Source organism: Pipistrellus hanaki, assembly GCF_964339955.1.
Source record: "Pipistrellus hanaki genome assembly, chromosome: 8".
Taxonomy (NCBI): Eukaryota; Metazoa; Chordata; class Mammalia; order Chiroptera; family Vespertilionidae; genus Pipistrellus; species Pipistrellus hanaki.
Window position 1 is genome coordinate 10,716,975 of NC_140510.1, and position 13,430 is coordinate 10,730,404.

Sequence of the window (13,430 nt, forward strand, 5' to 3'; positions counted from 1 at the left end):
GCACACGCACACGCACAGGGAAGGGATTGAATGTCACTTGGAGGTGCATGGAATGGGGCTGGCATCTGGGCGAGGAAACACCATCCCCTGAGCGCCCACCTGGGACGCGGGCCTGGTTGGGGGAGCCCTGAGACCAGGGGGACCCTGACCCAGGCCCCCCTCTGGGTGCCAGGTGCCCAGTTGCAGTGGGTTTTGGTGGAGGGGTTCCCAAAGGTCCCTTTGATCTTGACCCTGCCACGTGTTGCCCGCCCTGTCCTCCTCCGTCGGGGTTGAAGGCTTGGGGACTGCACAGGTGGGGAACAGAAAACCAGCGGCAGTTTTCAATCAGGTTTGACCAGCCGCCTCCTCTGGCTCCCCTTTCCCAATGCAACGGCGGGGGTGGGGCAGAGGACCGGGCGGGAGTGAGCGGTGGGTTTGGGGCAGAGCTACTGGTCCTGGCTACTTCTCGCACCTCGCTTCCTTCCGAAGTCTGGACAGAAGGAGTTGCTCTCCGGTTCCCAGCTGCGGACCGATGCACCCCGAGACTGCTCGCAGGCACACCCACCGGAGCCTCCGCCAGCGCAGAGCCAGGTACCGCAGCCACACACTTGGGCGCCGGGCAGCGCAGGAGAGTGAGAGAGCCCTGTGCGGCTCACCCCCTTCCCGTGCCCTGTGCCCACCCCCTTCCTGTGCCCTGTCCGCACACACACGCCAGGAACTCACCTGGAGCCTCTCACTCAGGCGGGTGCAACCCCACGCGGGGCGCTCACCGGCTCCCGGCGCGGTTTCCGCGGGAGCAGGCAGGCAGGGCCATCGGGCGGCCAGCACCTCGCAGGGACTTCCCACCCACGGCACCCTCTGGATCCGTTCTGAGGCCGAGGTGGGGCGGGGTTTTCGCCCCTCGAACTCTCACCGCCCTGAGGTTAGTGAGCCGCCCCTCGCCCAGGAGCCTCTCCACTCCCCACTAACTTTCCCTCCTCGTCTCCCGCCAGCCCCCTGCGCCCACCGCGCCTGGAGCCCGAGCTTATCCTGCAGCCTCCCCTGGAAGAGGGTCCGGAGGCGGCGCCCCCAGGACGGAAGGTGGGGGAGGTCTGGCTCGGGCTCTGGGGCCGGAAGAGGGAGGTGGCAGCGCCTGCCGGAGCCGGAGCACCGGGAGCTGGGGCAGCGGGCTGTGTTTGCTTGGCCCGGGACCCGGTCTGTGGGCAGCCCCCTTCCCCTCTTCTCTTCCTCCCCCCTTCCCCCCCCCATCCCCCAGACGAGGAAGGACGGTCACTCTCGGGCAAGCAGCAGCAGACCGGGTTTGGGAACCGCAGGGACGTTCCTGGTAAAGGACTTGAACACCGTGTTTTTTTTCCTCCTTTTCTAGAGTCATTGATGTGTGTCCCCAACTTTGCAGTTGGGGCCGGACCTCCTGGGGAGCACGGAAGGACTGAGGGGGAGCAGACCCGGAAGCCCGCCGGCCCCCCTCGCTCCGGGCACAGCGCACCGGGCACCGCGCGGCGGCCGGCGGCGTGGACCGGCCCGGCCAGCGGATCCCGGGAGCCGCACCGGACAGGTGGGGACTGGGGGTGCCGGGAGCGCCTTCTCTGAGGGCGCCCGCCCTCCGGGGACCCTCTGGGGAGGAGGAGGGGGCGAGAGAGGGCGAACGGCAAAATAAAGGAGAGAAGAAAATGCGAGTGCAGCCTCTGAATGTCCTCCGGGCTCGGGGCTGGGTGTCCGGGGAAAAATGACCAGGAGGCCCTCAGCTCCGGGGTGCGATGCAGTTTAAGGGGGAAAGCGGGCAGTTAGATTAAAGTGAAAAATATCTGGGAAAGCGCGTCCTTGCTTGGCTTTTGGGAGCCGTGAGCTCTGAGGCCCTCAGCTTCAGGGGCCAGCTGGCTGCGGGGCAAGCTCCAGAGGGGTTCCCGGACACAGAGGAGGTAAAGGCTCCGTGCCCTGTACCCCGAACTGCCCTAACTCGGCTCCTCAGCCACCGGCTGCCAGGCAGCCACAGTCCTGTCAGGTGTGTGCTGGCACCGGGGCGAGCCGAGGGCGGTCTGCAGGCTCCGATGGAAACCTGGGCCCCAAGCCCTCCCAAAAGAAACCCGGTCACCAGGCTGATTTACAGAAACCACCGAAATGGTGCCCCCTTCCCCATAGTCTAGAGGAAAAAGGACTAAATTTTCTAGCTTGTCCAGACATTAGAGGAAAAATGAAAGAAAAACCCCAAACTGTTTCTAGAACAAAAAAGATATGTGCTGCGGACTGCTCCCTCTCTCAGGTTGAAAAAACAAAAACAAAACAAAAACAAAAACCCCAAGAGAAGGCAGGATCTGGGAGCAGAAACCCAAATATTGCAATCCAGAGGCGACACTCTCCACTAGCAGGCTTTTTTCTAACACCCAGATATTTATTTATAGGCGCATTTTATGTGAACAGAATAAAAGAAATTCTCCCTGCCTCCCCCACCCAGGCCTTCTGGGCCATCTACAAACAAAGCTGCCCCCAATTTCGACAGTCATCAGAGTGTTTTATTTTCCATGGTTTGCCTCCCCCCTCCCCCCCCCCCCCGCCCCCAACCACCACCTCGGCTTCCCCCTTCCCCCACCACCCGGGTCTCCAACTCAGGCAGAGCGGCTTAGGCTCCCTAACCACCCCTCAGCGAACCCCCTGCACCCAGCCGCCCCCCACATTATTGTGGCCTCCAAATGAAGACCCAAGCCCCCCGCGCTAATTGAATTAGCCCATTGAAAGGACTGTCAGGTACAATGACGTGGCTCGAGGCCTCGCATCTCCCAAGGTCTATAGGCTTCGGGGACCTGCGATGTATAGTCTGACCTTCCGCCTCATCATAATACCGGGCGCTTGTAGCAGAAATCTCCTCGCATTCACTCCCAACAAAACCGCCGGTCACCCAGTCCCCGCAGGAAGGCTGCGCGCTATTGTGTGGCGACAACTCATTCATGTCCCGCACCACCGAGGCCCCAGCGCCATCTGATCTACACTCGAAATGCGATTACCACCGTGTGCAGGCACACATTCGCACTCCCGGCCCTCCGTGCACACACCCGGAGAGGCGGCGAGGCTTTCTCACAGCGCTCCTCCTGGCACCCATCCTCCAAAGAGGGGTGGGAGCAGGCAGGGCCGGCGCGGAGCATTTGTCTCTGCCCAAACGAAATCCAAAATTCTGTGGACGTGCAGGGTGGTGGCAGGTTTCTCTTTCCCGAGCAGCACACACCAGACTCTTAGCAAACACAGTCCTCTGCTCAGCTGATGGGGCAGACCCGGGTGCACACACCGATGTCTACATATACCAGCCTTCTGCCGTGCACACACATACACACAAAGACTGCTTCCACAGACCCTCGCCTCTCTCACATGTAGAAAGCAAATAGAAACAAATGCAGGCTCTGGCCCCTCACTGCCGCATGCCATTCTAGAAATTGGTAAGTGGTGTTTGCAAGGTTGGGAACTGTACCAAAACAAAGGTACAATTTCTCAGCCTTCACCTTGAGAAGTATTCATCAGTCTCCCTACTACATGATCCCCAAACTTCCCGGGTGCCCTCAAAAGAGCACACACACTCTCTCTGACTGGTTGGCCAATGACTCCTCCTCATGGAAGCCCCTGGTTAGGCGCAGAGAACGAGGAAGTCTCAGAATGGGAGAGACTTGTTCTTCTTTTCCTGCTTACTCCACCCCCACCCCCCTACTGAAAGCCCCTTTGGGCCTCCTTGGGCCTTCCAGTGAAGAAATAAATAATAGGGGGTGGGGTGTTTTTTTTGCTCCCCCTTTGGCATTTAAAATAAAACAAAATCGTTTTCTTCGTTATCATTCTCCACTTTTATGTGGGCTGGTTATGGAAGTGGAACTTGGGGAAAGTCCATTCATTACAGAGACATGGCTAGGTCGACGCTGTCTGTAGGACCTCTTGCCCTGGGGGAACTGCACAGCCCAGAACTTCAAGGCAAAAGACATGGGTGCTGGGTGTCCCCAAAGTCCCATACCTTTGGCCCAAGACCAGAGGGCTTTCAGAAAAAGGGGCTCCATTCCACTACTGGCAGATCACCCCACTGCTTCCTGTCAGCCCACCTCTCTGCTACCCCCACCTGGACATCTATCAAATTGGAAGAAGTTCCTTAATTTACAAAGACAGAAACAGGACCCCTAAAAAAATTGCACACACATCGCTCCGCTCACACCCAGTCCCTTTACCCACATAGTTGTACACACAACTGCCCTGCTGGCACTTCCTCAGGAGAGGCTAGTCTCAGGCTCCCTCCGCTCATCCAGATCCCTCACACACCCCTCAAGGCCGACCGACCTCTGAGCACTCGCCTCACTCACTCTGAGCACTCGCCTCACTCAGGCTTGCCTGGACACCAACCCGCGAACACCGAGTTCCCAGGAGTCTATTCATTCTCAGACCCAGAGAGGGCGTGGGCTCGAGTGGGGGTCGTGGGGGGCGGGCAGCGGTGGGTGCGGAGGAGCACCCCGCGCAGGCCTGGTCCGGGGGAGGTGGGGGGACCAGGCAGCGCGCGGCGCACCTCCTAATCCAGCCCGAGCTCGCGGGCCGCGGGTGCATTTATCATCCCATTACTGTAACAAATCCGGGCTCCACTACATGAAAGGTAAAATGAATTACCGACGTTAAGCCGTCAATAAAGTCATTTCTGTAAATGGTGTCTCCAAAGGGCCGCCGCATTATTCAGCTGGCTTTATCAGCTGGCTGGAAATTACGCGGAGGAGCCGGGCGGCGCGGCGCGCGGGGCCGCTCACTTTGATTAAGCGTCTTGCCAGCGCGATGTGACAGAGCTTTTGACCAGGGTTTTATTCACGGGCCTGTGATGAACGCCAAGCTGATCAGGCGGAATGAAGAGTAATTAAAACCTATAAATTATCTTCCGCAGCCCTTCTCGAGGCGTCTCCTGCAGGCGAGATAAGGCGTCGAGACCCTATTTACGGCGCTGAAAGGGACCGCGGCGCACAAAAGCTACGCGGCTAAATAGGATATTGATAGTGTCCTAATTAGAATTTAATTAAGTACCCACGCTCTCGCTTGCGGGATAAAGATTTCAATTTTGCGGAACTTAAATATAAATAAAATTCCAACCCCATTTCGGGGAGAAAAGGGTGGGGGCGCTGAGAGATTTCGGGGAGCCCTTGTTTCGAAGAACTGAAGGGGACCCGAGGACCTCGCGGTGGGGTTAGGGGGCAGCCTGGGAGGGTTGAGTGGAGCGGGGCGAGTCTGCTCAGCGGCACAGGGCTCGGAGCTAGCTGGCTCTTGCTGCTGCCCCTGGGCCGCGGGACAGGTCTGCAAACTCCAGAGCCGGGTTACAGGGTTGCCAGGACCCTCGGCTGAGCGAAGGCAGCCCGCAGTGCGGACTCCGGCCCACCAGGCCCTGATACACTTCCTATAGCGCCGGTTGGGCTGCTTGTGCATTCCCTTTTTATTTCCTTCCTAACCCTTGTGGCTTCTGAGCAAGGGGGGCTATTTTGTAGGATCCCACTAGGCACTATCCTAAACAATATACTTTCTCCGCCATCCCAGTGGAGGGTGGGGTCAGGGCATCAGGTTCTCAGGAGAACCAAGATAACATCCCCGCCGAGGCCTCCGGTGCCAGAGTCTTTCTAGCCGCCACACTCCTGGGCAGGAATTATCACAGAGTCGGACCCTCATCTTCCCAATCCCCTCAGCAGAAAGGTCCCACCAGTGCCCAGCACTTCACCACCCCCTTCTACCACGCAGCTGGGGCGATGGGGAACAGAGAAAGGAGCCTAGCGGACTGCAGGCAGATCTCCGGGAGCGGGAGGAGTTGGGGCCCAGCAACCCCCGAAAGAAGGCCTCAGGGAGTCTGGAGTGATCTCAGGAAGATCTGGGCAACTGGGGAGCCCTGGCTGTCCACGTTGTCAGCTGGTGAGGGCCAGTACCCGGGGTGCAGTATTTTATTTGCCTGACTTCACTTGTCAGGGAAATTTAACACGGAGCTTGACTGGAACCCAAAAGCCGGAGCCTTGGGCGCACCCGCACCCTGACTCGCCTGGCCCAGCGGCCTGGCAGAAAGGACAGCTCTGTGCTGCCGGGAAGGCTGAGGCTGCGGCCGCCAGGGAAGGAGCAGGGCTGGCCCGCCGCGTGGGGCTCTCTCGCGCCCTCTGGGCCGACTGAATGGCGCCAGGACAACTCTTGGGGCTCGCTGAAGGTCCGGACAGGGAAGGGCATGGGTGTGGACACCCCGGAAGGGACACCCAGTGCAAGTGACTGGCATGGACTGCAAACCTACAAGAAGCAGACGGTTCTAGAGAGGCACAGCTGGCCCCGGGGGTTTGCTGTTTGTGAAAAATAAACCGCTTCTCTGAAAGTAACCAACTCTAGGTCTGTTTCACATCCCCGACCCTCCTCGCTTTACCCCACCCTCTCACTACACACGCGGACAATGACAACTTTCACCCTTCATTACATCAGGAAGGAAACGAGGAAATATGAGGCCGAGTTCCTGAGGCCGAGTTCCTGAAGCATGTGGGTGCAAAACGGCAGAGGCCCCAGCCTCCTGACCCCGCACCCGGCGCGCACACACCCATCACAACCCTGCATTTTTCCAACAAGTTGTTTACGGAGCTCCTTCTCTGTTGGCCTACCCCGGGATCTATCTCTCCTGGGACTCCTCTGCCCCTGCTGAGGTCCTGGCCTGAATGAGAGGGAGGGGCTGGGCTGTGGGTCAGGGAGGGCTGGCCAGAGGAGGCCCGGCCCGCACCCAGTCGCCCTCTCGGCGCCCGCGGCCGCCGCCCCCGGATTATTTATCCGCAAAGCCCCGCGCGCGCCCATTGGGCCGAGGCCCGGGTGTCAGCGCGAGCCCCGGCTCGCCATTGGCCCCGCACACGTGCGGCCCTGACTCACGTGCTTCCGGTTTGAAGGCAAAAAGTGTGCCTGGGTGATTTTTTTTTAAGCGAGAGAGTTTGTGCAAAGATCCGAGCTGTCAGAGATTTGAAGAAAAAAAAAAAAAAAAAAAAAAAAAGGCCGCCCGGCGCTGGCGGAGACGCGCTCTCCCTGCAAAAAAAGCCAAGGCGATTAAAGCGCTGCCAGCCTCGCGCTCTGGGCACAGCTGAGCGTGACACTCGGGGAAGTCAAACCCCTCACTCCTGCCTAGGAAGATGGCTAGACTTTAAAGACTATTTTTTTCCCCTTAAGAAAAAAAATATCTTGGAGCTTTAAAAATTTTTTTTCTTGCTTTTTTTTTTTTTTTCCTTTCTTGCCTTTTTTATTTTTTCTTTCTTTTTTTGGCCGTGGCTTACTCCCCATCTAAAACAAATCGTTTAATCTGGTTGCAGAACGAAAACAAGAAATAGCCAAGTGTCTCCCTATCTGGATGTCTACAAATTAGGGAGAGGTAGAGACAGCGCGATCCATCTGCTCGGTAAGAGCGAGCGATCCGGGCCGGGCGCCTGGGCTTTTCCCCCCCCCTCGCACCCGCCCTGAGCCTTTGCCGAGGCTTCTCGGGCCTCCTTCCTCCGCGCACCCCCACGGGCCGCTGGCAAAGTGGGGTGGGGAGCGAGGCCGGGGGGGCGGGGGCCGGCGCGGCGGCCGGGGCGGCGGGGCGGCCGAGCATGGAGGAGCAGCAGCCGGAGCCTAAGAGTCAGCGCGACGCGGGCCTCGGCGCGGCGGTGGCGGCGGCGGCCCCGGGCGGCCTGAGCCTCAGCCTCAGCCCCGGCGCCAGTGGCAGCAGCGGCGGCAGCGATGGGGACAGCGTGCCGGTGTCCCCGCAGCCCGCGCCCCCCTCGCCGCCCGCGGCGCCCTGCCTGCCGCCCCTGGCCCACCACCCGCACCTCCCCTCGCACCCCCCGCCGCCGCCGCCGCCGCCGCATCTCGTGGCGCCCGCTCCCCCGCCGCAGCCCGTGGCCCAGCTGCACCGCACCACCAACTTTTTCATCGACAACATCCTGAGGCCGGACTTCGGCTGCAAGAAGGAGCAGTCGCCGCAGCAGCAGCTCCTGGCGGCGGCGGCGGCCGGAGGAGGCGCCGGAGGAGGAGGCCGGGCGGAGCGGGACCGAGGCCAGACCGGCGCAGGTAGAGACCCCGTCCACCCGCTGGGCACGCGGGCGCCGGGCGCCGCCTCGCTCCTCTGTTCACCGGACGCAAACTGTGGCCCACCCGACGGCTCCCCGCCAGGCGCTGCCGGAGGCGCGGGTGCGTCCAAAGCCGGGAACCCGGCGGCCGCGGCGGCGGCGGCGGCGGCGGCGGCAGCGGCCGTGGCAGCGGCGGCGGCGGCGGCAGCAACAGCCAAGCCTGCAGACTGCGGCAGCGGCGGCGGCGGCGTGGGGAGCCCCGGGGCGCAGGGTGCCAAGTATCCGGAGCACGGCAACCCGGCCATCCTGCTTATGGGCGCAGCCAATGGCGGGCCCGTGGTCAAAACGGACTCGCAGCAGCCTCTCGTGTGGCCCGCCTGGGTCTACTGCACTCGCTACTCCGATCGTCCGTCCTCCGGTGAGTACCCAACCCCGGGCGGCGCCTTGCCCTCCAGCCCCGCGGATGCACCGGAACGCTGAGCCATGGCCTGGGGAGAGCACACCGGCCTCGGGCGCTCTCTCCTCTCATGCTGCTGCCTGATTCTCAGCTCCGGTGCCGGCCACAACCCAGTGTGCACCCAGTTTTGTGCTCCCGGCTTCTGCGGCCACCGCTCAGGAGACTCCAGCACTGGAAGCTCGAGTCTCCATCCTTCGATTTTTGAACTCCGAGCCTCTGGGGTCTTCTTTGTGTTTTGCCTTTATTATTATTATCAGGAAAGACACAATCAGTCATTGATTTTTCTTCCAGGAAAAGAGGGATTTAGAGCCGGCGGGAAGGTGGGCCTAATGATTGGGGTCTGCAATCCCCGCCAGCGTGGTCCTGCAGAGGCCGAAATCCAGCAAGGCTTTGACCAGAGGAATAATCTTCCCCTGAGCGCTCTTACAGACACAGACACCATCTTGATAGTTTCTGTGTAGCACGCATTTGCATAGAGACAGATTTAAGGACGCACAACAGATTTAAGGAAAAGAGAAAAGGGTCTGATCGCCATCCTTCTTCCCCAGGCCGGGTAGGAAAGAGAGTCTGACCCGGGTGGGTAGAAGCCAGGTGAAAGGCCTTTGACAAAACGGTACGAGAGGAGAGCCTCTGGCTCCTAGTTCACTGGAGCTGCTGGACAGACAGTGGGAGAGGAGAGGACAGACAGTGGGAGAGGAGAGGACAGGTCGGGCTCAGGCCAGAAAGCCAGGCAGAGGACTCAGAGGCTGCCTCCACAGCTTCTCCGAGCTGGCTTGCACATCCTTCTCCTTGCTTAACTCCTTCCAACCGCTCAGCACAACTGCCAGTTAGCGGATTTCTGTCAACCTAGTCCCCTGTCCCCCCTTTTTTTAAACTTTCCTTTGGCCCCCTTTCCTTGTATACCTTGAGTTTGGAGGATCCAAGGCCAAGACCTGTCCTAGGAGAGGAGACTGTGGCCAGTAGGCCCAGGAGAGGAGGCTAAGGCCAGCCGGCTTCTCTGGCCTGCAGCGTCCGCGTGGCCAGCAGGGGCTCTGGCCTGGGATGGGGTTCGGGGCACCCGGGCTGGGCCGGGCAGGCGGCGGGCAAACCATAGCCTTACACAGCCGCTCTACTCCCGCTGCAATGGGAATGCTGGCCGAGTGCGGATCGATGCGTGCTATCAGCCCCTGCCATCTCAGCCCCGTTATTGACACGTCGGGCTCCCTGAACCTCCGAAAAGCTGCTTTGATTGACTCGCCTGATGGATAGAGTGATTGAGCTGTCAGGCCCTACAGTTCGGGCTGGCCAAAAGGCTAAGATTTTATTACAAGTGTCTGTGCCTCTGCACACACACTCGGGCAGACACACACACACACACACACACACACCACTTCACTCACAACGTCCTGGACGCACAGCACAGTGGGGCCTTTCTGGGGATATGCAGATTTTCAGGGCCACCTCTGCCTGCTCAGAGAACTGCTAATCTAAATCAAGGTCTTTCTCCCTCCCTGGCCTGCCTCCCATTCCTCTCTCACCCCGCTGGGTAGTGAGCCTCCTCTTTGTTCTTAGCCCCTTTTCCTCCTAGGGGACTAGGAGGCAGAATCCTGGCTCCTTCTCCTGCTTCGACAGTTAGGGGAGATGAGCTGTAAGCCACTCGAGTGTCTGTGGTTGGCCAGGCCATGGCTCTTTTATCACAGGGTGGCTGGTGACTCCGGTGCTGGCCCGCCCAGGAGCCAGCTGCTGCTTATCCCTTTGTCGCTAGGTTTGGAGACACAGGTGAAAACCCTTCTTTCCAGGCAGTTTTAGAGGTTCGCAGGCCTGTCAGGGACGTAGCTGGGCTCAGTAAGCTCCCATAACCAAGGCGGGGACCAGGGGGTAGATGCCAGAAGACTGGGGCACGGAGGCCGAAGGCCCAGGTGCAGACTTTGCGGGCTGCCTCTCTCCTCTCTCCAGGCTGAGTCCATCGCAGCCCTCTCCCCAGATCAGGTTTGGAGAGAGACGTCACCTTCCGGGAAAGTGCCCTGTGGCCTCCCTCCATCTCCAACTCAGGGGCAAAGCACACATTTTTGTTGAGATTGCTCCCCTCTCTGTTCCTCTGCCCCTATTTTGCTCATAAAGACGGTAAGGGGGTGGGCAGGAAGGATGTAGTCTCCTTGCAAAGGACATAGGTGGGCAAAGAAAGCAGATCTGATGTGTTTTTGTTATTCAGAAGTCTTCAATCCTGAAATTGCAGCCTCTGTGTTCAAAAGAGAAAGAGACCCAGCCCCTGCAGCTGGGGAGGGCTCTCTCTTTCCTACGGGCACTACCCAAGGGGCATCACAGGGACCCAGGGCCATGGGCATAGGCCTGCACCTGGGTGAGGCCCTGTCTCCCGCTGTAGAGAAGTGAGCGGGCTCCCTGTGCAGGCCTTCTTTAGGCCAAGGGTGGAGCGGATAAAGGAAGAGGTAGACAGAGCAGACCCTGAATGCTTGGAAACGAGTTAAGCCTCTCGCAGCCCTCGCCTATCCCCTTGTTTTCTCGGGAAATAGCCACAGCAGGTGGGGTCTTCTTGGAGGTGCCCCTTGTAGCGGTGCTATTTGAGGAGGAAGGGAGACTGACAATGCCCCCAGGGCAGTCCTGCCCCAGTGTCTCCACTGCCCCAGCCTTGAACCTTTTTTTATTTCAGGGCTGTGAAGACAGCAGGCCCCTGACCTCCAACTTTGGCTTGGGCAGGATGGGGCTCCAGATGTCTCTCCATCTTGGATTCTGTGACTTAAGCCTGTCATTAGGCTCTCGGGTTCTGAATTGGGGTGTGGGCTACACAGACAACCTCGGCCAGTTTTCCTCCGTGCCTTTCTGGCCCCGATAACGGAAACAGGCGACCCCAGCAGCCCGCCAATGGATGCAGGGGTTAGCCGCCTCCGGGAGGGAGCCGGGGGCGCGGAGGGTCCTCCGCTATCGCTGCGGAAGCTCAGGGCACGATCCCCGCTCCACTCTGTTATTCTCACGGCTTCCTCTGCCCTCTCCCCCACCCTCCCTCCTGCCCTCTGTCCCCACCCCCACCGGCCCGTCCCGCCGCTGCAGGTCCGCGCACCAGAAAGCTGAAGAAGAAGAAGAACGAGAAGGAGGACAAGCGGCCTCGGACGGCGTTCACCGCGGAGCAGCTGCAGAGACTCAAGGCGGAGTTCCAGGCGAACCGCTACATCACGGAGCAGCGGCGGCAGACCCTGGCCCAGGAGCTCAGCCTCAACGAGTCCCAGATCAAGATCTGGTTCCAGAACAAGCGCGCCAAGATCAAGAAAGCCACTGGCATCAAGAACGGCCTGGCGCTGCACCTCATGGCGCAGGGACTGTACAACCACTCCACCACCACGGTCCAGGACAAAGACGAGAGCGAGTAGCCGCCCGGGCTGGGGCCGCCGGGCACCGCCGAGGCCGCCTCCCCGCCCCGCTCCCCGGAGGAAGGATCTGGGCAAAGGAAAGAGGGAGCCACAGGGGGAGGAGAGGGGGCTCCCCAGAACGGAGAGTCACGCTGGAATGCAACGTTTTTTAAAAAGGAAGAGAGACTCGGACAGGTGCTATCGAAAAATAAGATCTATCCTCTATAAACAGTATAAGGGACGTAATTGCAAACTCCTTAAAAGCTCTATCTAGCCAAACCGCTTACGACCTTGTATATATTTAATTTCAGGTAAGGAAAAAGAAAAAGATGTGTAGCGATCTCTATTTGCTGGACTTTTTATTAATCTCCTTTATTATTATTGTCATAATTATTATAATAATTATTATTTTATCCCCCACCTCCGCCCTCCCCTGGCTGCCCCGGCCCAGTTTCGTTTTCGTTGCCTTTTATTCTTTTGAATGTTATCGTTTCTCCGGAGCCTCCCGCCCCGCATCGCTGGCCCTCGTTTCTCTGGGACTTTTCTTTGTGTGCGTGAGAGTGTGCTCCCTCCCTCGCGTGTCTGCTCCTCGCTCTCCCCCGCCCCCCAAGCCCTTTCTGTCGCTCTGTCTGTCTGCCCCCCTTTCGTTTTCCGGAGACTTTGTTGTTGAGAAATACGACCCCACAGACTGCGAGACTGAACCGCCGCTACAAGCCAAAGATTTTATTATGTTCAGAAACCTGTAGTCTGAAATAAAGTGTACACTGTGCTCAGCGCGCCGGCGGCCCCTCTTTTCGGTCCGGGAAGGCTGGGCGCGGCCGGGGCCTGGCCACCCGCTCCCCGCGGCCCCGCGCGCCCCTCACAACGAACCCAGCGGCCCGGGGGCGGTGATCCGGGGACCGACCCGGGTCTGGAGGGTCTGGCGGGACCGAGACCCCAAGCTGGGCTTCGGCAGCACCCTCCGGCTGTCCACCGGCCGTCGGGCTGCTTTTGCGCTGGGCCAGGATTCCCCCGTGGCGGCCTCCTTCTGTTCAACCTGCTTCTAGCTCCAGCCAGCACATTGCCTTTTGATTTCTGTTCTGGCGCGGGGTTTGCTGGAAGGTTTGAGGTTTTCTCCTCTATGATCAGGCCTTGCCTTTCGGGGCAGGGCAGGGCAGAGGCGAGGGGCTGCCTCCAGTCCTGGGCGGCCCACTCGTGCGAGGCGCCCGCGCGGCCACTCGGCAGCCTGGGCTTACTAGCCGCCCTCGGTTTGGAGGAGAGACTCCCTGGGCTCCGGAGGCAGGGCGAGGCCGCATGGAGCCTCCTAGGGCTCAGCCCTCCGGTCCCGGTCCCGAGGAAGAGGCCTGGGTGCTGGGAAGCTATGTGGAGTGGCAGCCAGCCGCTGGGCCCTGCGGCTGGGGTTACAGGGCCCCGATCAAGGATGTGGGCAAGGCCTATCTCATCTCACCCCAAACCCGCGGAGGGTGGTGGAAGGGCGGCTTTTTCAGAATTCCCAACAAAGTCCTGCTGGCTTCCTGACGGTGAGGGCTCACACACAAGCTCCCAGACCCCTAGACATCTGGACTTCCCAGAGGGGAGTGCCTAGATTTTTGCCCCTGACCTGGGGGCATATCC

General features: G+C 59.9%; 1 protein-coding gene and 1 long non-coding RNA gene across 2 annotated transcripts; both read left to right on the forward strand.

Annotated features, from left to right (window-relative positions):
• The first annotated feature begins 444 nt into the window (after positions 1–444).
• LOC311626620 lies at positions 445–1,678 on the forward strand. Its single transcript, XR_014795738.1, has 3 exons — positions 445–570; positions 972–1,059; positions 1,346–1,678. It is a non-coding gene; the product is annotated as an uncharacterized lncRNA (long non-coding RNA).
• A 5,233-nt stretch (positions 1,679–6,911) lies between these two features.
• EN1 (engrailed homeobox 1) lies at positions 6,912–12,585 on the forward strand. Its single transcript, XM_084892231.1, has 2 exons — positions 6,912–8,436; positions 11,521–12,585. The coding sequence occupies exons 1-2, from the start codon at positions 7,560–7,562 to the stop codon at positions 11,835–11,837; spliced, it is 1,194 nt and encodes a 397-aa protein (XP_084748357.1). The 5' UTR covers positions 6,912–7,559; the 3' UTR covers positions 11,838–12,585.
• The last annotated feature ends 845 nt before the right edge of the window (positions 12,586–13,430 follow it).